Source organism: Ahaetulla prasina, chromosome 3 (genome assembly GCF_028640845.1).
Source record: "Ahaetulla prasina isolate Xishuangbanna chromosome 3, ASM2864084v1, whole genome shotgun sequence".
NCBI classification, from domain to species: domain Eukaryota; kingdom Metazoa; phylum Chordata; class Lepidosauria; order Squamata; family Colubridae; genus Ahaetulla; species Ahaetulla prasina.
Genome location: NC_080541.1, coordinates 161,283,833 through 161,307,412, shown reverse-complemented (window position 1 = coordinate 161,307,412; position 23,580 = coordinate 161,283,833). Strand labels below are relative to the sequence as shown.

The 23,580-nt window shown below is 38.1% G+C and overlaps 1 protein-coding gene across 5 annotated transcripts in view; it reads left to right on the top strand.

Annotated features, from left to right (window-relative positions):
* IL23R (interleukin 23 receptor) overlaps positions 1-19,160 on the top strand; it is a 60,550-nt gene extending 41,390 nt beyond the window's left edge. For 4 of the 5 annotated variants that reach the window (XM_058178951.1, XM_058178952.1, XM_058178954.1 and 1 more), the window contains 6 exons: positions 2,487-2,687; positions 5,087-5,170; positions 11,288-11,338; positions 14,167-14,272; positions 15,346-15,436; positions 16,017-19,160. In XM_058178951.1, the coding sequence (XP_058034934.1) occupies positions 2,487-2,687; positions 5,087-5,170; positions 11,288-11,338; positions 14,167-14,272; positions 15,346-15,436; positions 16,017-16,631 (1,148 nt within the window). In that variant the 3' untranslated portion in view covers positions 16,632-19,160. The remainder of the gene's footprint in view (positions 1-2,486; positions 2,688-5,086; positions 5,171-11,287; positions 11,339-14,166; positions 14,273-15,345; positions 15,437-16,016) is intronic. The other variant, XM_058178955.1, reaches the window with a different exon arrangement.
* Positions 19,161-23,580: the final 4,420 nt, after the last annotated feature.

The following is a 23,580-nucleotide window of genomic DNA, read 5'->3' as shown; positions in this document are numbered from 1 at the left end:
TTATCTATATAAAAATATGTCTGCTAAATTTCAGGTCACAAATGAATTAATAGTCATAATACTTCCTTAGAAATATGCCTTTACAGTGCAGCCTATAGTAGTCAGACTGGCATTTTTATCATTTCCGCACTCTAAGAATTACAATTGGAAGGCACGTGTCTGTCTTGTTTGTCGACTAGTTTTCCTACAATGCCCTCTACAGGTTCAATCTAAATATACCATTCTCAGAAATATTTCAAAAAGCAGTTCTTTGTTAGAGTGCTCCTCACAGAAACAATGTCGTTTTTTTTTTAATTCACCTCTGGATATTGATATAGAATAGAATAAAATAAGAGTTGGAAGGGATTTGGAGGTCTTTTAGTCCAACCCCTGCTTAGGCAGGAAACTCTACACCACTTCAGACAAATGGTTATCTAACATCTTCTTAAAAACATCCAGTGTTGGAGCATTCACAACTTCTGGAGGCAAGTTGTTCCACTGATTCATTGTTCTAACTGTAGGAAATTTCTCCTTAGTTCTAAGTTGCTTCTTCCCTTGATTAGTTTCCACCATTGCTTCTTGTCCTACCCTCAGGTGCTTTGGTTTGACTCCCTCTTCTTTGTGGCAACCCCTGAGATTTATTTATTTATTTTTATTTATTTATTTTGTCACACAGTATAGATAAGCATAAGCATGAAATAACTATACAATATATAAGCATATATATAAGTATGAGTATGTAATAACTATATTAATTGGATATAACGAAAGGAAACAATAGGACAGGAATGGTAGGCACGCTTGTGCTCTTATGCATGCCCCTTACAGACCTCTTAGGAATGGGGTGAGGTATTGGAACACTGCTATCATGTCTCCCCTAATCCTTCTTTTCATTAAACTAGACATACCCAATTCCTGCAACCGTTCTTCATATGTTTTAGCCTCCTAATCATCTTTGTTGCTCTTCTCTGCACTCTTTCTAGAGTCTCCACATCTTTTTTACATCGTGGCAACCAAAACTGAATGCAAGATTCCAAGTGTGGCCTTACCAAGGCATTATAAAGTGGTATTAAGACTTCACGTGATCTTGATTCTATCCCTCTGTTTATGCAGCCTAGAACTGTGTTGGCTTTTTTGGCAGCTGCTGCACACTACTGGATCTAAATGGTTGTCCACTAGGACTCCAAGATCCCTCTCAGAGTTACTACTATTGAGCAAGGTACCACATATACTGTACCTGTGCATTTTGTTTTTCTTGCCTAAACTGTACAAAATTCTATCTGTTTGCCTCATTAATTCAGTTTATAGATGTTAGGGACATAAACTTGTCTACCAAAATGTACCCTTTTGACCTAATTAGTCAGCTCCCGCAGCTTCTGAAAATACAGAAAACTCATAAAATCCTATCCCAATGGATGATTTGCATTGGAATATATAAAGCCACCCTTTACAGTTTTAGGAAGAATGCACAGAGAAATGTTACCACAGAGGATAACACCATGGGAAAGAGTTTCACCAAACCTATTTCACTTTGTCCATTACAACAGAGAATGAGCAGTGCATCAAGCTGAGTCACGATTTCTTTTGGCCATGGCTTGTTGAATATAGTGTTGCATAAAACATGTGTCTTATTTTCTTTCAGAAAATGCTACAGAATGCAGAGCTTTAGTTTTTGGCCTAAAGCATTGTGTGTGAGTGGCTTTTTGGCCTTTGCCTTTAAACAGGCATTGTGTGATGGGATGTGCCTATGAAGTAGAATTGTTGTGATGGACTGTAGTAATACTGTAAATTCCCAGGAAAGAGGGAGCAGATTCCAAAGACGGGGGCAAGATAAGAGACAGCAAAGCCCAGAATTGCATCATGGTAAGAGGAAGAGATTGAGGATAGCCACTTCCTACAATTTCCCAGGCCGCGGTGGCAAAGTGGTTAGAGTGCAGTACTGCAGGCTGCTTCTGCTGACTGCTGGCTGCCGGCAATTTGGCAGTTCAAATCTCAGGAGGCTCAAAGCTGACTTAGCCTTCGGTCCTTCCTCTCTAAGTGGAGGGCTGTAAAAACACTGTGAGGTGGTATATAAGTCTAAGTACTATCGCTATTGCTACATCTACTAGGTTAGGGTAATATAGGTTTAGTCTGGCAAGATTCTGTCTATATGGTTTATGCAAATAAAGATCTGAACTTTGTTTTAATGTTGTTGTGTCATTTTGGGGCTAGGCCTGACACACACTTTTCATTTACTCTTGGTCACAACTGATATCTCAGCATGTACAAAGAACTATCATAGTAGCTACTAAAATGGGGATGGAAAAATTCCATAATGTCTGAGATGAAAATCAATATATATGGAGGTCACCCCACTACAGAGACGAATCTATAAATTGTTCACTAATTTCAAGAGCATTTTTAACTATGTCAATGCAATCCTTTTGAATGATGTCGATATATAGTTATGGAAATATGCAGTAACAAAAATGATATGCTGACATATAACCCCCTGTTTTTCCCCATAGCTTTCCCACCCCCTATTAATATCAAAATATTCACTGATAAACAGAAAGGAATTTCTGTTAAATGGGAACCTCCTAAATCTATTGGAAAAACACTTTTATGGTACATAGTGGAATGGATTTCTGCAAACGTCAGTCATTTTCATCATAGCATTGTTGCGTGGAAGAAAGTCCCTTTCCAAAATACATCAACTTCTATTGAAGGTAAGCTACAAGTCAATTCTTTTGGTGCCTTCACAATAAATGTGAAAGGTGGATACGTATATTCGTAAGTACAGGTGATCCTCAACTTACAACAATTCATTTAGTGACTGTTTGAAGTTACAGTGGCACTGAAAAAACTGATTTATGACAATTTTTCACACTTAACGACCTTTGAAGCAGCCTAATGGTCACGTGATCAGAACCTTGGCAACTGACACATAATTATGATGATTACGGTCTCCCAGGGTAATTATCTCCTTTTTGCAACCTTCTGACAATCAAAGTCAATGGGGAAGCCAGATTCACATAATAATCGCCTTACTAACTTAACGACTGCAGGGATTAATTTATACTCTGTAGCAAGAAAGGTCATACAATGAGGCAAACTCCACTGAACAAATGTCTGTTCTGTTAATAACAGAAATATTGGGTCAATTGTGGTCGTAAGCTGAGGACGACTTGTACAATATCTAATAACACAAGATTACTTCTAGTAAATATAGATATATAGATATAGATATATCCTCAGTAATCTAGAACAGGCATCTCCAACCTTGGCAACTTTGCTGGCTGAGGAATTCTGGGCGTTGAAGTCCACAAGTCTTCAAGTTGCCAAGGTTGGAGACCCCTGATCTAGAATGCTTTTTCAAAGGTGAGATCTGCTTTAAATCCAAGCAAACCCCTATCTAATAAATTACTGGTTTAAAAAAATGCTACTAAAATCATAAGAACATCACAGGAATTATTCTGGCTGAGACTGAAAGTCATCATTCATTTCTCACTCCAAGTAATCAAATGGATGACGTGTGCAATTGAGTCATTCAAGACTCTCAGCAACTGGCATTCATGGACAACTGGAGTTAACAGATGGTTGTCATAAGTATTATCATCAATTGTCTTATCCTCCATGAATTTGCCTGCTTCTTGTTTTTTTACAGCTACCCAGGTAGTTCACATGGATGAATACAGCTATTGCGAGAACGTAGTGCAAAAGACCCATTTAGACCCCACTTGGGTGGGAAGTAAATGTACTCATTAAAAGCATTTCCAGAATGGATGTTTTATTTATTTATTTATTTTATTTATTTATTTTTCAAATTTATATACCGCCCTATCTCCCTAAGGACTCAGGGCGGTTCACAGGCAGTTAAAATACATATAAATACAAATTAAAAACAACAATTAAAAAACTTATTCTATTGCCGAATTTAAAAAACAATATAAATAATAAAAAAACCCTTAAAACCAATAACTTTAAAATCTAATCCAGTCCCGCAGATGAATAAGTGCGTTTTAAGCTCATGACGAAAGGTTCGGAGGTCCGGAAGTTGACGAAGTCCTGGAGGAGTTCGTTCCAGAGGGTGGGAGCCCCACAGAGAAGGCCCTTCCCTGGGTGTCACCAGACGGCACTGCCTAGCTGACGGCACTGAGGAGTCCCACTCTGTGAGAGCGCACGGGTCGGTGAGAGGTATTTGGTAGCAGTAGGCGGTCCCGTAAATAGCCCGGCCCTATGCCATGGAGCGCTTTAAAGATTGTCACCAACACCTTGAAGCGCACCCGGAAGGCCACAGGTAGCCAGTGCAGTCTGCGCAGGATAGGTGTAACACGGGAGCCCCGAGGGGCTCCCTCTATCACCCACACAGCCGCGTTCTGGACCAACTGAAGCCTCCGGATGCCCCTCAAGGGGAGCCCCATGTAGAGAGCATTGCAGTAATCCAGGCGAGACGTCACGAGGGCGTGAGTGACTGTGCATAAGGCATCCCGGTCTAGAAAGGGGCGCAACTGGCACACCAGGCGAACCTGGTGGAAAGCTCTCCTGGAGACGGCCGTCAAATGGTTTGTTTGTTTGTTTGTTTGTTTGTTTGTTTAGTCAAACATCTATGAGATAACAGGTATACGTATAAACATGGACAGGAGCACATGAAATGAGTACAAATAAATAGGGACAGTAGGACAGGGACGGAAGGCATGCTGGTGCGCTTATGCATGCCCCCTTACAGACCTCTTAGGAATGGAGTGAGGTCCACAATAGACAGTTTAAGATTAGAGCTATAGGGGTTTGAGGAAGAAACTCCGGAGTCAGGTAGAGCATTCCAGGCATTGACCACTCAGTTGCTGAAGTCGTATTTTCTGCAATCGAGTTTGGAGCGGTTTACCTTGAGTTTGTATCAATTCTTTGCCTATGTATTATTGTGGTTGAAGCTGAAGTAGTCGTTGACACCTCAGGATGTTCCACATGTTCCTGTGGTTAATGCTTGTTGCTATTATTGCTCATGTAAAACAGTTAAATCATGGTTTCCTTCTTAGAAAAAGGTTCTGATGACGATTCCTTTTAAGAGTATGTATTAGAACTGAAATTCTATAAAATTTATGTGCTGTTTTAAACTTCACCTTCACAGAAGACATCAGAATGGCAGAGAACTCCGCCATTTCAGTATACGCTGTCTATCAGAAAGGTGTCAGTCAAGCCAGCTCTATCCAGAGTGAGTAGAACTCAAGCAGACAGATTGTAAAAGATTAATGATAATTACTGATCTAGAAACTTTCCAGTTACGTTTCGTCCAAACCATAGGTTTCTTTATCTGGGTGTGTACTTGGCAGATTGTGTGTGCATATGAGTTCATTTGAATCAATCTTGTCTCTAGAAGATTGCCTAGACAAGTCCCTGCAGTTTTCTTAGCAAAATATTTGGAAGTGGTTTGACATTGACTCTGCCCTAAGGATGAGATTGAGTGACTATCCCAAAGTCACCCACTTGGCTTGGTGCCTAAGGGCAGTGGTGGGATTCAGATAATTTAACAACCGGTTCTCTGCCCTAATGACCAGCTGGGTAGGTGTGGCTTGGTGATCATCGCTGTTACAATGTAATAAGGGTTAACCAGAGAGGCAGTTTCTGTAAGCAGGGCAATAAAGATCAGGCTAGAAACAACACCAGAATGTTTCCTTACTGCCTTCCTTAGAGGATTAGCTCTGTAAAGTGGAAAAAAAAGGAAATAAGATTTCTTCCAACAACCGGTTCTCCGAACTGCTTGGAAAGTTAACAACCGGTTCTCCCGAATAGGTACTAACTGGCTGAATCCCACCACTGCCTAAGGGGAACACTAGAACTCACAATCACCCAGTTTCTAGCCTGCTGTAAATAGCTATGCCAAACTGGTTCTCTACAGATGGGACAAAGAACGACACTCAGCCAAAATAGTATTTTGTTTCTGAGACTTATCTAGAACAGGGTATTACCCCAAAAAGTATTTTGCATTCAAAATCTTAAATGTTCAACCATGAAAGCACATGAAATTAAATTCAGGTCCGGGTTTTGTTTTGTTTTAATGTCATCCAGAAAGCAGGGGGGGTTGTGTGTGTGTGTGTGTGTGAAACATTTGTTTTCAACTTCTCAATATTCTATGCTGGATCCCTATTCATGAAGGGATATATAGGTATTGTCAAGGAAGGCAAAAGAGTTAAAAATCCCTGCGCGCCACTGAACATGTCATCCAATCATGCAACCTAGATTAGTGCAGGGATCTCCAATCTGGGCAACTTTAAGCCTGGCGGACTTCAATTCCCAGAATTACCCAGCCAGCTTTGCTTTGCTGGCTGGGGAATTCTGGGAGTTGAAGTCCACCAGGCTTAAAGTTGCCAAGGTTAGAGACCCCGGATTAGTGGATGCAGACCTAATCTTTCAGTTTCTTGTCCCTCGCTGAGAAGGTGGCAAGTACAGGTAATCCTCATCTTACAACAGTTCATTTAGTGACCATTCAAAGTTACAATGGCGCTGAAAAAAGTAACTTATGACCAGTTTTCACACTTTCAACCGTTGCAGCATCCCTATGTTAATGTGATCAAAATTCAGATGCTTGGCAGCCGGTTCATACTTATGACCGTTACTGTGTCCCGGGGTCATGTGATCACCTTTTGTAACTGTCTGACAAGCAAAGTCAATGAGGAAGCCAGATTCACTTAACAGCCAGGTTACTAACTTATCAACTGCAATTGTTAAGCTTAACAACTGTGGTAAGAAGGTCATAAAATGGGACAAAACTCACTTAACAAATGTCTCACTTAACAACAGAAACGTTGGGCTCAATTGTAGTCATAAATCGAGGATTATCTGTAGACAGCCTGTTTTCAGACAATGAAATAGAGAAGAAGAAGAAAGGAATAAAATAGAAATAACGAAGAAGAAAAAATACATAAGGATGTACAAAATCCAATCAATTTAGCTGCTGCATTAATAAAAAGTTAAAAGCAGTCATTCAGAAGCCATTCATATCTCAGCTCTGGTGATTAAAAGAAACTGATTCTTATACATAAAGTTGGCAGTTCTGATAAAATCGTACATTTATAGTATTTTGGTACTTGTCGACGATTCTGAAGATTGAGTGAAAATTCGTTCTCTAACTCTGCCCACAGAAAAATCATACTGATACTGAAAACGATGTTAAAAAAACTGGAAAAGAGTATTATGATTCAGAACTCAGTAAAAAGGACATTGTATGACTTTTGTTTGCAATATCTATGTACTATATTGGGATGACAATAGAATTCTTTTTTTTTTAATAAAAAAAATAATTTCTTTCCAAAGTTAAAATACAAAATCCAAAAAAAGAAAAAAGAAAAACAAAACAATACCAGAAAAAGACTAGAAAAAATGTGCATAAAGACAAAGTAACAAAGATACACATAGACGGGCCCCCCCTGGTTGAATACTGATAAATATATTCCAACAATAATAGTCCACCCCCTCAAAACAGGCCCACAATTTATAAACTTCTATATCTTTATTTGCTAAATTAATATGTGGCATTAAAAATATTACAAACATGAAAATCTATCAATCACCCAAATTGCCTACCATTTAGCCATTGTAAAAGGTGCACGGAACACTGTTACCTTCCCACCAAGGTGGTCCCTATTTTTTCTACTTGCATTTTTACGTGCTTTCGAAACTGCTAGGTTGGCAGAAGCTGGGACAAGTAATGGGAGCTCACCCCATTACATGAGAGCACTAAGGATTCGGACCACCGAACTGCCGACCTTTCGATCGACAAGCTCAACATCCTAGCCCCTGAGCCACCGCGTCCCTTAATCCCTCTATTAATGATCTGTTATTGTATTTAACTTGCAGAAAGTCCACAAACGTCTTTTAGACTACCATAAACCCACTGCAATCATTATCTCTGAGCCATCCAGGATCAAATATCCTCGCTTGATTCTTGACAATAAACTTTTCCTTGAAATTATAACTGGGATCTTTCCAGATAGCTACATCTCACTCCCCAAAGCCATAAGTCTGAGCTGAGAGTATTTCTTCAGCCCTTGTTGTTCAGTAGGTTTCCCCATGAACCGAATTATAGCATCCCCCAAGAGTTTTCTTCTGGCTATATATAATAAGTCTATTCTTCAATCTCCTTCACCTTTCCAAAGAAGATCCAGTCCATCACCAATCCACCCTGTCATCTCCATTGTGATTAAATCTTTTAAATGGATGGCCTATTCAGCCTCCCCTACGAAGTTTCCAATTCTCAAACGATTTAACAATTGCAAGCCTGATTTAATTGCTACCGCCTGTATCTGGGTTTCATCTTTAGATTGATTCAAAACTGTTGCTAATTCATCAAATCTTTTGCCTAGATTTTCATGTAGAGCTTATAAAAACTTTTTTTCCCCAAAGGAAGTCTTTTTAACATTAAAGTCATCTGGCTCCTGCCTCTCTTTTATATCTCTTTTTGGGAGCATTGAAAAAGTATATAATATATAATGTTCGGGATCTTTTATTTATTATTGCTTTAAGTTTAATATAGTTCCAGTCCCTCTTAATGGCCAAACTTCCATAGCAAAAAGTAAGCAATTTCTTCTCAAGAACAAAGAACGAAATGTTCCATCACAAAGTAAGTACAGGAGAAATTGAGATTCCCACAAATAGAAAATAAAGGGGGAAATTCCTATCTCTTTAAAAAAGAAAAAAAAAAGACCAGAGATACAGTATCGATAGAGTGTGTCCAATCACACTTGGCCAATAAAAATTCTATTCTAGTCTATTCTAGTCTATATACAAAAATAGAGTAAAACACCAAGTTCTTTTAAGAACAAATGAGATACCAAATCCTTGCAGTAGAAATCCGATATACTTCAAATTCAATCACTTTCACTAACTAAGGGAAAGTACTCATGCCATCTACTGCCATGTGGCAAAAGAGAACGTGTTTTTTAACTCCAAAATGAAAAATTCACTTTTGTAATCTCACAAGGGATTGTAAAATAAATCAGCATTCAGCCAGATGTTTAACATGTTTAAATGTAGACCCAAACAAAAGAAAACTTCAAAATGATGTTAAAGTAGAGACATACCAAAAAAAAGAAAGAAAGAAAGAAACAATGACTTGAAAAGATGGAAACCAGACCCTCAAGCTATGCTTGCCGAGAATTATGATCCTCTGAATTCTCTTTCCAGGCAAATACATAGTTATCCATGGGTCATTGTGGGTTATTCCAAGTTATTCACGTTCAAAATCCAGAGGTTGTGCTGCCAAAGAGTCGGCTTTGGCAGTAAAGTCAGCTGTTTGTCTGAGGAGTAAAGTCAGCTGTTTGTCTGAGGAGTAGGAGAAAAAAAATCACCCCACCACTCAGCGGGCCATTTTCTGGAGACTTCCGATTGACCATAAAGTTCTGAGGGTTCAAAGGGAAAAAAAGAAACATTGGGAAAAATTAAAGTGAGGTTCTGTATTCATTTAACACAAGTAGTAGCTGTTGTGACCCCGACTCGAGCAGGTAGCAACAAACGCAGTCCTTAGTAAAAATACACTTTATTCAAACAGCTGGGAATTAATTCATTCCCAGTGCCGGGTAACTCGAAACAAAACAAAGGCTTCACCAACAAACAAACATTCTTCAGTTATCACAAACCTGAGTTCAGTTTGGATAACTGCCAAGGTCCTTTCTGATAAATGTCCAGAGCAGAGAACAGAGCAAAGAGGGCAGCTGCAACATTACTTTCCGGCAAACTGAGACACCGGTGCTAGTCTCCTTTTAAACCTTCTCTTGGCCCTACTCCCGAAGTGACCTCTCTGCTTGAGCTGCTTCTGCCTTCTGGCAGCTCGCCTCATGCGAGCATTAGGAACAGGCTCATCGCAGTCCGATTCCGCCGACAGCTCCCCAGGCTGCTGACAGATCACAATAGCAGCAAAAAATGAAGCAAAGACTCCTGCCTTGAATTACCAGTGTTTTTCTGATGGGGTTTCATTACTATTACTGGAGAAAAAGGAGCCCAAGAAAAGGACAGTTCAAGGAAGAGACACTTCATGTTGTAATGAAAGAATGAAAAAGATTTTCAAATATTCTCAATAATCACATGTGTCATATACAGATAGTCCTCACTTAACAACTACAATAGAACCAAACATTTTCATTGAAAGTCATTGCAATTATTATGCGTGTTATGTGAAGATAAGTGCTAGATACTTTTTTAATGAAGGCTGAACTTTCATTGTACAAAAGCAATTGATGTGCCCTTAAAGAAGGAATTCTTCTATCCTCTATCATGCTGGATTCTTACATTATGATCTTATACTTGGACTTCTTAAATTAAGCCCATGTAGCAAGCTGAAAAATGATGCTGTAGCAGACATTTTTCCCAAAGTGAAAATATGGTATCTCAATAGGTCCTGTAAGACCAATCAAGGATGGTGAATATTTTACAAAGATAAAATCTTGCAGAAATGTGTGTTTGATATTGTTTGTTCGTGTGTTCTTGTTAACATTTTCTGTAACATTTAAAACGTGGGGACAGAATTTCCCTTTTAAAACTCTGGCAATTTAATTTTTATCCTAAAATTAAACAGCTTTGAACAAAATTTCATTTCAAATTCAGGATGACATTTTAGTCCATTCATGTGAAAACGGAGAGAATTGATTATGTTTTTTATAAGGAGCATTTAAAACTTCTTTTTGCTGCTTGGTAGAAGAAATGAAACAGTCAAAAAAATACTCTCCTTTCTGGATAGAATAAAAATTATTATTGTTGTTATACAAGTATCCTTAAGTGACCTTACAAGCGGTCACTTAGTTACAACAGAGCCTGAAAATGAACTTACAACCCGGATTTGAAGTTCCAACATCTGCCTCTCCAATCCATGCTTATGTAACCACATTTTGGGTGCTTGGCAACCAGCCTGCATTTATGGCTGTTTGAAATCATGTGATTGCGATTTTGATGTTTTGCCAGAAACTGGCATTCACCCATCACTATGATCAAAATTGTGGGCTGAATTACAATTGTAAATCAAGGGAAAATTATTGAACTGCACGATGACAAGGTTTATGGAATAACCCAGCATTAATGCTACTTCTAAAGTTCTCTAGACTTTTCCCAAAAAACATGATCAGTAGGAAGTGTGACTGCTGGTTGGATCTTATAGTAGTGCTGTAGGTCCTGCAAGGGAGAGATTTAACTTAGTCACTAGTAGATGATTTGCATGCAAAATCAATATAATATTTGCAAGGCACTTTAAATGAATCATTCTTGTTCTCACATTACAGCAGAATTCATTCATTCTCACTTTCTTATGGTTTTTCTTTTCTTTTCTGGGTAACATTGATGAAAGAAAAGAAAGAACTCGACATTTCCCAAGAAAGTAGTCTTGCCATCACCAGAGGTAGGAAAGAATTCTAATATTTGGGGTGGGGGGGTTCATGATATTTTTCTCTCTGATTAGAAATGTACGGCTTATGCAACACTATGACATTTCAAAGTGGCAGGAAACGTTTATAGCATGCATTGACATGATTCCAAGAAAATAAAACTTCAGATTGCTTTCACACATTAAAGACTTAAAGATGTAACCTATGATTACTCACAACTTGGAACCATCTAGATTTCATTCACACACACACACATATATGGGCACCCCCACTGTTACACTGTCAGTCATTTACTAAATTCTTGTATAGAAAATGCTTGCCAAGCAAGCATGACAAAAAGTTCTCATAAATGCTGACTGGGTGATGGGAAGCAGGGATAGGACATAGGTCAATCCATCAATAGGGAAAACAGATGCCAAGATGCAGAAAATGAACTTGCTAGATTCTAGGATTTATCTACCTAAAAAGTAAGGCACGAACGGTGCCAACGAGTTTTAGGAAAGGGGAAGGAATTGGAGCTGTGGAAAAGTTACTTTGCAGGAGCATTTTTGAATTAGTGCAAGGAAAGATGTGTAGAGGCTGCCTTTCTGGTAGTCGAGGATGGATTGAGGCAGTGGTGGGATTCAGCCGGTTCACACCAGTTCAGGCAAATCAGTTGTTAAATTACACCCCCACATACACACACACACATGATCAAAGTGGATCCTGGGTGCTACACTGCAATGGAGAAACGGGGGGCAACGGAGCTGCCAGCATGAGGGAAGGAGAAGGCCTCTTTCCCTCTTTCTTCTCCCTGCTCCTCCGTGCTGGCTGCTCTTTCCCATTTCTTCATTGCAGCACAGCACCCAGAATCCACTTTGATAGTGTGTGTGTGTGGCGGGAGTAATTTAACAACTGGTTCACCCAGGGTCAGTTTGGCTGTCATGGAAGGCTCGTCCCGCATGCACGGCAGAGTTGAAGGATGGGGATGTGCCATGCCTCCCATGACAACCAACCTGACCCTGGGTGAACCAGTTGTTAAATTATTTGAATCCCACCACTGGATTGATGATGACATAATGTGTTCATGTCTTTAAATGGTTTGTGGCACATCCTTCCTCCAGGGAAAGCAAGGCATCCAGAGGAGTCTGGGGGTTTTGATTTCCATTTCTGATAGGTCCAAGGGAAATGTAAACTTTGTTAATGGCAAAAATACAAAATAGTAATGTTCTTGTAGCACCTGAAAAATTCCCAAAGGTATTCAGTCAAATTCCCCATGTTTTTGACTAGGACATGTTGACATCCTTGGATGAAGGAAATTATAAAAAGCAAGAACTTCTAGCACTGAATGTAATTTAATGTAATGGAAACCCATTAGTGACCAAAGTCAAGAAACTCATGAAAGGAAACCAGACAACTTAGTTTTAAAAAAATAAAATAAAATAAAAAAAAGTGGGAGCATAAATATAATTTAAACCAGGGATCTCCAATCTTGGCAACTTTAAGACTTGTGGGCTGGCTGCTTCTTAAAGTTGCCAAGGTTGGAGACTCCTGATTTAAATGATAAACACTTTTTTTTAAAAAATAAAAGCATCAGAAGTATTAAGACTTTTTAAAAAAAGATTTAAATATAGACGGAACAGGAAACCAAATAAAAACGTGGTTAAATAATAAAGGCGAGAAAAGACTCCAATTCGTGAAAGTTTGTACCACAATAGAATCCTTACTCTTTATAGCTCTACAGCAGGGTTGCTTTCATTGCAACCCAAACATGTTTCTCTTCCTCTACGAGGAAGATTCGCAAAGATTCCTCAAGAAATTTGCAGTAAAATAACTCAATTATTACTCAATAACTTTTGGGAATTCTTTTGTATGGTGAACTGAAGTTTCATTGATTTCACTTGGTCTGTTCCAAGAGGTTGTCTTTAGATCCCCTCCATGTAGAGATCACATTCATAACAGACTCTGGATCATAAAATATTATTGCAACATTTCAAAAAAGACAACCAAAACAATCAAGAAAAATAAGCATGTTTTAATTTTAATAAGTCCTCATAACTACAATTCTACACATAGCTGCTTGGGAGTTCACTGTTCTCCATAATGTCTACTTTGAAGAATATTGTTTCAACTTACATAGAACCATAGAAATAAATGGGATGTAATAACTTGAATGAATCTAGCCTTAGGGCATTACCAGAAATGACAAATCCCACATGAAAAGCTATTTAAACCAGCTGCTGATCATTTGATAGCTCTGCTGAGCTCTTGGTCAAAAAATGTTACCATTACAGGAAAAAAAAAAAAAGCCAGAATTCAGTATGCTAGAAAAAAATCCACTAACTTTATCAACTGATCTACAATGGGCTGTAGATTGCCCAAGCAGATTTGAAGCCACATCTCATTATGCTTTCTGTTCTGTGTATAAATCTGAGTACAACTTACTGAGTTTTATTCTTTGTTTAACTAAAAAAATGTTCAGCTGAAATCTTTGGCTTTTAATTAGAAATGTAAGCAGTGTTGCGTTGAATGGCTTACTGTTTAAAAAACTGACAAAGAAAATGAAACATGCACCAACTGCTCTTTAATTGCAATATTGTCCCTAGTCTTGTTTCTTATCTGCCAGAAAAAGTAGTAAAACTGTTTTAAAACAAAAGGCCTTGCTAGGGTCTTATTTATCAGAGCAAGGAGAATTTGGCAATTACCCTTTTCTCCAGCAGATGATAGCACTTATCCAGTTTTTTAAAAATCCAGGAGTTGCACTTTCCTGCTTGTGTTATTCTGAATTAATTCAGAATGCATGAATGTGGTATAAAATTTGTATATTCTTCTTTCCCTTCCCCCTCCCCTTTCTCTCTCTCAGCCAATGATGATTATGATACTGGGATTCTGTTGGGAACTGGTGTCGGAGTGGCTTTCTTGTCAATCTCTGTTTTCACTTTGATTGCAATTAAATCGTGCCGGAAAAGGTACCAATTGCTATTTTTCCCAGGCTTTGGTTAATGAAGGTTTAGTTTTATTTATTAATCAAATATATGCAACCACCCATTTCTTGAGAGCATAATTTGGGAACGTGCAGGCCCAATACAGGTTAGTCTGTTATTTGTTACAGACTATAACAAAGCCCGCCCATTACAGTTACAAATCCTGATGATTAAGGGAAGCACTCACAAGATCAAATCAACATTTCCCATCTGCTCTCCCTGATACAGATGTTTAGCAGAGCATAGGGTGCCTCAGAGGTAGAACATAAGCCTTAGAGAGTGCAGGAGGGCTTGGGAGGCCTGGGGTTCCCTGAAGTACCTCATGCCATGCTTCCCATTTGTTGGGCTCCCCTAAGGCTTTGTGCTTACTGCCCACTCCACCACAGCTGTAACTTCAAAACTGGTCATAAGTAGCTTTGGTAGAGTTCATGATAATTTCATTTGGTTGCTAAGTGACCAGTCTGAAGTCAAGAACTACCTTTATCAGTCTTAATTTCCTTTATTAAAGCAGGACAAGAATTATTTTTAAAACAGATTTTGGCACTTGATTTTAATGGGACCTCCTTTGTCCATAAATTGTTGATGAAAGTGTTAGCACTTGAGCGTTGTTAAGTTGAACGTAATTACAGTTCTTTGTCTCCCAGTGTGAGTAAATGTCTTAAAAGTAGCTTGCAAAACAAGTTGATATAGAAAAGCATCTGAGATGAAGAACGCTGCTTCAAGAAGAAACCTTTTGCCTCCTAGCACTTCATCTCACTCCCTTTGTATTCTTCCCATCATCTTTGAAGATAAAAAAAATTGGTGAATGGAGAGAGAGGAGTGAAAAGAGGACATTCAAGATAAAAGTTAGTAGCAGAAGACATATTGGCTTAATAGCTGCTCAGTAGCTCTTTCCCAGCTCCGGTTTAGATCTGCGTGATGGTGATCCATATTTGAAGACAAGAGTCTACAGCCACAATAAGTGTTGAAAATTACTTTGATATTTCTCTCAGTTAAGAATGTGAATTCTAATCCATCATTTAAAAATGCAAGTTAACATGTTGTGTTTTTGTTTCAAGGGTTAACAAAATGGTTAGTTCAGTAGCACCAAAATGGCTTTTTGAAGAATATCCTAAGATGCAAAACAGCAAAGTAATCAAATATCTCCAGGTAATTCTTCGGATTAAAATGTTTTTATCTTTAAGGAAACCAGGAAGTACTTAGATATCCATTCCGCCCCCGCCCCCCCCCCGCTTTCCTTTTTGAGTAGAGCATTATATAAATCCCTCAACTTACAACCATGCATTTAACAATGATTCAAAGTTACGAAGGCCTCATAAAAAGTGATTTATGGTCTGTACTCACACTTATGACCATTGAATCACCACTTTCTGATTACAATTTGTTGCTTTGCAACCAGGTTATGTTCACGAGTGGTTGTTGCATCCTGTGGTCATGTAATCACAATTTGCAACCGATTTTGCTGATTTATGGCAAACAAAGGTGAAAAATGCCCATTGGTATGCAGAATTCGCTTATCAACCACTGTAAAAATTGCCATAAAATTGTGGTTCAACTCAACTTATGACTGCAACAACCTCCTAATTGTGATCATAAGTCAAAAGCTATCTATACTCAGAATCCTGTGACGCTGCTAGGACCTCAATAGGTGTTTGTTCCCTCCATGTTCCAACCTTTATGATGTGAATGCTAGAATATTCAACACTTTTTATGTTATTTTTCTGCTTAGGAAAATGATGCTGAGACGCATAATTTTTCCGAGCCATTTTTGGATGTTGTGGTAACTGAAGTTGAAGAAATATTGACGCAGAACCATTATAGGGCTGTGGAGAAAAAAAGGGAGGGAAGCAAAACAGTTTCTGACAAAGTCAGTAGCTCAGAAGATGTACCATTGGCCAGTAATTTGGATGTGACTGTGAGAAATGGATACAAACCTCAGACTTCTAATAAGGCTCAATTGGGAACTACTTTCAGCACCGCCAGTGAAACACCTTTTCAAAACTGGGACACCAAATCAAATTCGGTAGTTTCGCCCATAAGTCATTTAAGGAAAGATTATACCAGTCCTGCATGGCCTGTTGTTGACCCCAATGAAAATAAGTCTTTATTTGATAAAATCAGCCTCATTCTCAGGAATAGTGGAAGTGGGCAAAGCAGGGTCGGATCAAAAGATGAAGACCCAAGCACTCAAAAGGCACACCAGTTGAGGTTTCTGCTTTCGGATGAAGATATTCAAGAGCAGACTTTAATACCAGATAATCTACTTTCTTGCTTAAAAACAATAAGTGAAGACCGGACCAACATGTCCTATTTTCCTCAAAACGCTGTTTACTATGAGGATTGAAGAAAAAGAAAAAGGATATACGTTTTGCACAAAGAACACAAACTCTGCGTTTTCAAGCAGTGTAACTGAAGGTTCTCCGTTCATTGTTTGAACAAAATTGTAAAAAGTAAGTCGCAGCCACAATCTCAGTTTTCATCTCTCAGGTTAATTCATGTTAAAACATATAAAAACAGTTGCTGGAATTGGGTATGTCTAGTTTAATGAAAAGGAGGACTAGGGGTAATATGATAGTAGTGTTCCAATATCTCAGGGGCTGCCACAGAGAAGAGGGAGTCAAACTATTCTCCAAAGCACCTGAAAGCAGAATTAGAAGCAATGGATGGAAACTAATCAAGGAGAGAAGCAACCTAGAATTTGATTCTCCTTGTAAGGAGAAATTTCCTGACAGAACAATTAATCAGTGGAATGACTTACCACCAGAAGTTATAGGTGTTTCATCACTAGAGGTTTTTAAAAAGAGATCGGAGAGCCTGTTTGTCTGAAATGGTATAGGGTTTCCTGCCTGAGCAGAGGGTTGGGCCAGAAGACCTCCAAGGTCCCTTCCAACTCGTCATTCTAATTCTAACCTCTAATTCTAATGTTTATATTGTAATTAATGTGTACATTGAATTAGGGGAGATCCGAAAGTCAACTGAATAATCTTCTCAGAAGGTAAAATGATTTATGATAGTTACTTAGACTATGAAATGAAACCGCAGTATATGAAGCCCAACTTCTTACCCAACAAGGAAGTATACAACTGAACCATAGCAACAGGATGCATGTACAAGATATACCTCAGAGTCATAAGCAATATAAAGGAAGGGGGGGAACCCAGTTTTGAGGATCATCCAGAAAAATCTGACTAAATCCAGATATGTTATATCAGCAACCTGACCTACAGAAGGTACAAGAACCTTTACCTTCTTGGCTCTGAAGCCATCAAAGACCATGCCAAATATCTATCATTCTTAATGGGTGGCAGGAAGTCTCCTCAAATTTAAGGCTCTGAGGGCCAAAGAAGTTATTTACCACTATTGACTACTACTGTGATGTTTCATTACCCAGCTAGGTAACATGAGTTCTGAGAGAGCACCTATAATTCCACAGTTCAACCCTGAGCTACAGATATTCTCTGCTATTGGAACTATTCAGTAGCAGCGAGAAATAAACTGTTGTGTATCCTTTTATTCCCATCGTAAGGACTCTAAGCAAGATGTTGCTCAGCAGTCAAGCTTAGCCCTGAAGTTTAGGCGATGACACATATTGCTTCTCTGGGCCAATTTGGCCTTTCTTGAAAAACTACTGAGCTACTGAGGCTATTTCTTCACTGTGGATGAAAGAGCAAACTGCTCTTATTATTATCCTAGGAATTCTCCTGACCTCAAGGACATGGATCCCTCTCTTCCAACCATCATTGCACTCCCTCAAAGGATGAGGAGGTGCAAAGTGTTTCTGGTATCCAACCATTAAGGAAGCATGTTTGCACCATGCCATAGAAATCTACACTATGACCATATGTGGAATAGAGTATGTAATACTGGGTGCCCAATTGCAAACATTGTACTGAACATCTGAAAAGGTTGGAGGAAAGGAGACTGGAAAAACCCACTGTCCAAATTAGAAAAAATAATAGTTTATGAGAGACATTTTAGAATTATAGACAGTTATGATGTAGAGAAAATGGACAGAGATGTTGTTGTTATTTTGTCTTATAATACAAAAATCCAGGGAAACTGAATGTTGAGGGATATGGAACAGTAAAAGAGCAAAACACATGAAGCATAGTTGGACTATAAATTAACTTTTTCAGAATGTCACAATGGCTACCAACTTAGAGGGCTTTAAAAGGAAATTAAGCAAATTGAGGGCATATTGGTAGAGGGCTACTAGACGCAATCGTAGTAGGAACTGGTATTCAGTTGACTGAATACCAGTTCCTGGATACAACAGTGGAGATACTTCTATGTGATGGCTTCCCTTTGGAACTTAATCATTTGGAAAAACAACATGCTGGATTACATGGGCATTTATATGATCCAGGAGAGCTCTTTCCTTTACATGGTGTAGTAGTATCTGATCCAGTCTTTGTGGTCTTTTAAAAGAAAGCTAGGTATTGATGAAGGAGCTCATTTTGAGAACTCTAAAAAGTGTTAAATGCCTTTTTAACATTAGCCTGGAGATATCGTTCCCCTCAGAACAAGTCACCTTCTTAAATTCTCAAAAATATGAATGGCTTCCTAGAAATGGAAATACCAGTACTTCAATACCTCTAGAAACTAAAATTAGTAGCTGTTGATGCAGGGAGGAAATAGACAACCGCAACAGCCAGTTGGAGTGGAAATAAAAGTCATAAAGAATCTTCTTTGTCATTCTTTTCTTTTTGAAACTTTAAATCCATAAAATAAGAATGTATGTCAGTCTCCTTACAATCCGGGAATGATTTTGTTCTGTTAAAAGAAATTGTTAATGCCATATATCTCTAGGGAATTTTTAAAAAAAGACAAGATAAATTCTCCTTATATCACAAGAAAAATAAGGTATTTTTATGATTCAATAAAGACTTAAAACACAAGTTTTGTATGATTACTCAAAAGTAAGTCCCATTGCTTGGATTCACACATCATGCACACGTAAGGCACAGTTTTAACAATATTTCACAGAATAAAACATATTGGTTCACATATAATGCATAAACCATGCTTTAGAACCATGACAGAGTTCACATATCATGCTAAGCTGAAAACAAGCCCCGGGTTTAATATGAGATATTAAAATGGTTTACTGTGGCTTACATATATTTAAATACATAATCTTCCCTTTTTGCTACAAGCTATTTTTTCATTTCTCTTGTATAAAATTAATATAGCTACTCTTCTGGAATTTGTTAGAGTTGCCTGTCATATTCAGGTTGCACAAATACATGTAAAAAAATTAGTGCTCTATCTCATCTTTTGATCATCCAGAATTTTATTGTATATCTTGTTCATCCAGATTTGGCAATTCTAAAATTTACTCTTCTATAAGCTTCTGGATGTCTGGTAGGGAGACTACTGAATAGACTCGTTTATGTTTAAAATGAGAGAAATATTTCTATGAATTAAATCTTATTGGCATCAAATATTGACATGAATTAAATAAGAGCATCAAACTGCAATAGAAAAATTAACTAAGTAATAAGATGGTAGTATTTCAATGAAACACTGCTGATCATAAAACATTTTCTGCCCAGTCTATTACTGTGATCTGGAAAGTTCCCATTTATCACATTTAGGCATTGGATTATATTCATTTATAATTATATTTAATTATTGAAATCAATAAGATTTCAGTTCTCCATCTAGACTGATGTGCCATATCTCAGATGAACAAGACATACAACTAACTCATGGATTAGGTCCCATCTAAATAGTCTAAATATCTTCCTTAAACTTAGATTAATCAAGTTGATCGATTGTTTTAATAGTCAGTTAAATTAGATTCATAACTATTAGCAGCAGATTTCATCAACTTCAATTATTTGAAGATCCAAAAAACAAATACAAAAAATAAGATGCTTTCAGCATGCTTTCAGGAACTAATATTAAATCAAATTAAATTAAATAGAATGTAAATCAACAGAAGTTACACTTAGAGCTGCTGAACAAACCAAATGAAGGGATGGAATCAACATTCATTGGAAGAAAATCATGTTTACCAGCCTAATACAAAAGAAGTTTATCTCAGTGGCCTTTAGAAATCACTTAATCTTCTAACTGGGCAAAACTAGATTTGATCAACATGGACGGCTGTTGCCAAAAATAGCAGAATTAAAGGAGCCCTTTAATTCTCTGGAACATCTAATAGAAGCTTCATTATTAACTCAAGCAAATAGATTTTAAAAATAATGCAAAAGGCACACATACCAAGCAAGATGGTACCCAAATTTCTTAAAGGCTTGCAAGGAGGTCTTAGGATGTCATTGTTAATGATAGCAGAGATATCCCTGGGTGGCCAATTTCCACAGGATCCAATGCTAGATTCTGTGTAGAAGCTCCCAGCTTAAAGACCAGTACTAAAGTTTTTATTAAAACCTGGCACCATGACTTCATAGCCCTGCTTCTAGTGACAGATCTGGTAGCATATAGCTCTGTTATGGGAATTGAATGTCTGAGGTTTTCACAGATAATAAAAATAATTTTAAAAGAAAGTTTTGCAACTGTGTGAAGATTCCCACCCACTCAAGTCTCTTATCCTTTATCCAGCAAACAGGTGTGAAAAACAGACAGATTAACTCAGAATGAGCCCTGAACTTTTAGCCTTTGAAGGAGAAATCGATACATGTCACTAAACTCCTCAAAATAACTATGATCTTCCCCATTGCCACTACAGTGGCAATAGGTGGGAAAACATAGAACATTGTGATGCATTTAATAAGAAAATTTTTGATAGATATTAGGCATTATTATGGTGAGAGGCATGGTGGCCTAGTGGTGAAGATCCTCACCTCCCACTTGGAAGGTTGAGAGTTTAATCCTAGGTAGTGGCAGATGCTTCTAGGGTGCAAAGAGAAAATATCTGCTGCAAACTCTGCATAGGCATCAGGAAGGGCAACCAGCCAGTAAATGCTCAGCTCCATCCATTCACCTCAATTCTACCCCAAATTAAGGGATTACAGAGTAATAAAAAGGAAGAGGGGTTTTTTTTAGGCAATGGGATGATGGAACCAAAATATGTTTATGGAAAATTTAGGGTAATACATTGTTTTGTTCATAAATATATCAGAGTCTATGTTACAGGAAAGCAATACAGAAAGTACAATCTTCTGAGAATAGTGAATAAATATATTGTGATGTAGCAAAAAAAAATCATTGTGTGAGCATATTTTATGGGAATAGATTGTTCAGTTCTCATTAGTGACATTTTTCACGAAAATGAAATTGGCAGCGCAAAACCAATGTTCAAGAAAGTTGGAAAAAGAAAACAAAGGGGAATGGAACTATTTATATAATCACGCGTCGACACAATTTCCATTATGGTTACTAGTACGGGCTGAAATCTTCAGCAGTGACTTCACCTGGGAAGCAGATATACCAGGGCTTAAGCAGACTGCCCCTCTGTCCTGTATATAACTTGCTGTCTACACAGGCTAATGACAGACTATGTTTTCAGTAACTTTTTAAAAACAGGACAATTACATGTAACAAACTTTTTTTCTTATAAATGTAAGAAACAGAATTTTATTCTTTCATTCTCTCCATTTTCTGTTAAAATTAATAGTATGATTGGTTTGTTTATTTGTTTTTCCCCATACATATGACCACAGGCCAGAGGTGGGTTTCAGTAGGTTCTGACAGTTCTGGAGAACCAGTAGCAGAAATTTTAAGTAGTTCAGAGAATCAGTAGTAAAAATTCTGACTGGCCCTGCCCCATCTCCCAAATCCCAGCTAATTGGGAGGAATTTGGAATTTGGCAGTAACCTTCCCCTGGATTGGGGACAGAATGAAGATTTTACAGTATCCTTCCCTTGCCACGCCCACCAAGCCACACCCACAGAACTGGTAGTAAAAATTTTTGAAACCCACCACTGCCACAGGCCAAAATTTATGTTGCTAAGTGAAACATGTATTAAGTGAGTTTTGGCACATTTTATGACCTTTCTTGCTACTTTTGTTGAGTTAATCATTGCAGTTGTTAAGTTAGCAACATTATTGTTAAGTGAATTGGGTCTCCCTAGATTCTTATCTTTGCTTGTCAGAAGGTCACAAAAGCTGATCACATGCAACCAACACAAATATGACTCAGCTGCCAAGGGCCTGAATTTTGATCATGTGACCATGGGGATGCTGCAACGGTTGGTAAATGTGAAAAATTGTCATTTTTTTCAGTGCTGTTATAACTTTGAAAAATCACTGAATGAACTGTTGTAAGTTCAGGCCTACCTTTACACCAATTTTTTTTTAATGTGACATCTTCCAAGGGAAAATATTGTTATATTCAAATAGAAATTTCCTAGATGTTTTTGTCTGGAGGATAAAGGTAGCATTTACTCATTCACCATAGGATTCCCATTCCTCTTTATCTGCCCAAATTGGTGAGAGTGGTGTAGGAAAGGGTGAAAAAATTAAATATATTTTTGTCTTGATAAATAGCACCTTTCAGGAAGAAATATACCATTTAACTAGTCCAGGAAATCTGTAGTCAATAGAAAAGAGATAGCAGGACATTTATTAGGAGCAAATAATATCAGTGAGGATAACTGTTTGGCTTGCATCTGAATGCAATAATTTCCAGTTTCAGATTTTTAACCAATATACAAAGTGAAAACCAGTTATCCCTTAAAATTTGCAACATTGTTTTTAAATGTCCTGGTCATTGATCAGATTAAATCAATACCGAAATTAGTTCTTCAGACGTTCGCACTAAGAACGGCGAAGGCGGAGACCTGCTTCCTTTTCTCTCCCCCCTCCCTTTTTCCTCTCTCTCTCTCTCTCTCTTTCAGCACAGAAGATGCCGGCGGAGCGATGAACTACGCGCTGCCTGCCTTGGGTGTCCTGCTGCGGGTGAGTTGCCCCACGGAGCTGAATAGGGAAGGAAAGGGAGAGATTTTTCTCGACTCCCTGAGGATTTGGGGAGGACGGGATGATGGGTTGCCCGCCGGGCAAAACTGCTTGCTCCTGCCCTGGAATCTTTTGCAAGCAGAGCGATCTCATCTACTCACTTCGGTTCCATTTCTGGGGATCAGATCCACCGAGCGTGAAGCCGGAACAGCAGTAATATTTTAAAATAAACAAAAGTGGAAAAACCTCTGAGTAAATGAGAAAAAAGAAACGGACAATCTTCTAAGGTTTTTTTTTTGTTAAGGAGCAAAATATTATCCAGTCTCTGTCTTTTTATATTAAATCAGGCTTGGTTAGTTGTTTTACAGAAAGTGCTACTAAAAGCTGCCCTTCTATTGAAAGAAGCAAAAGGCCAGAAGCCTACCGTCCCT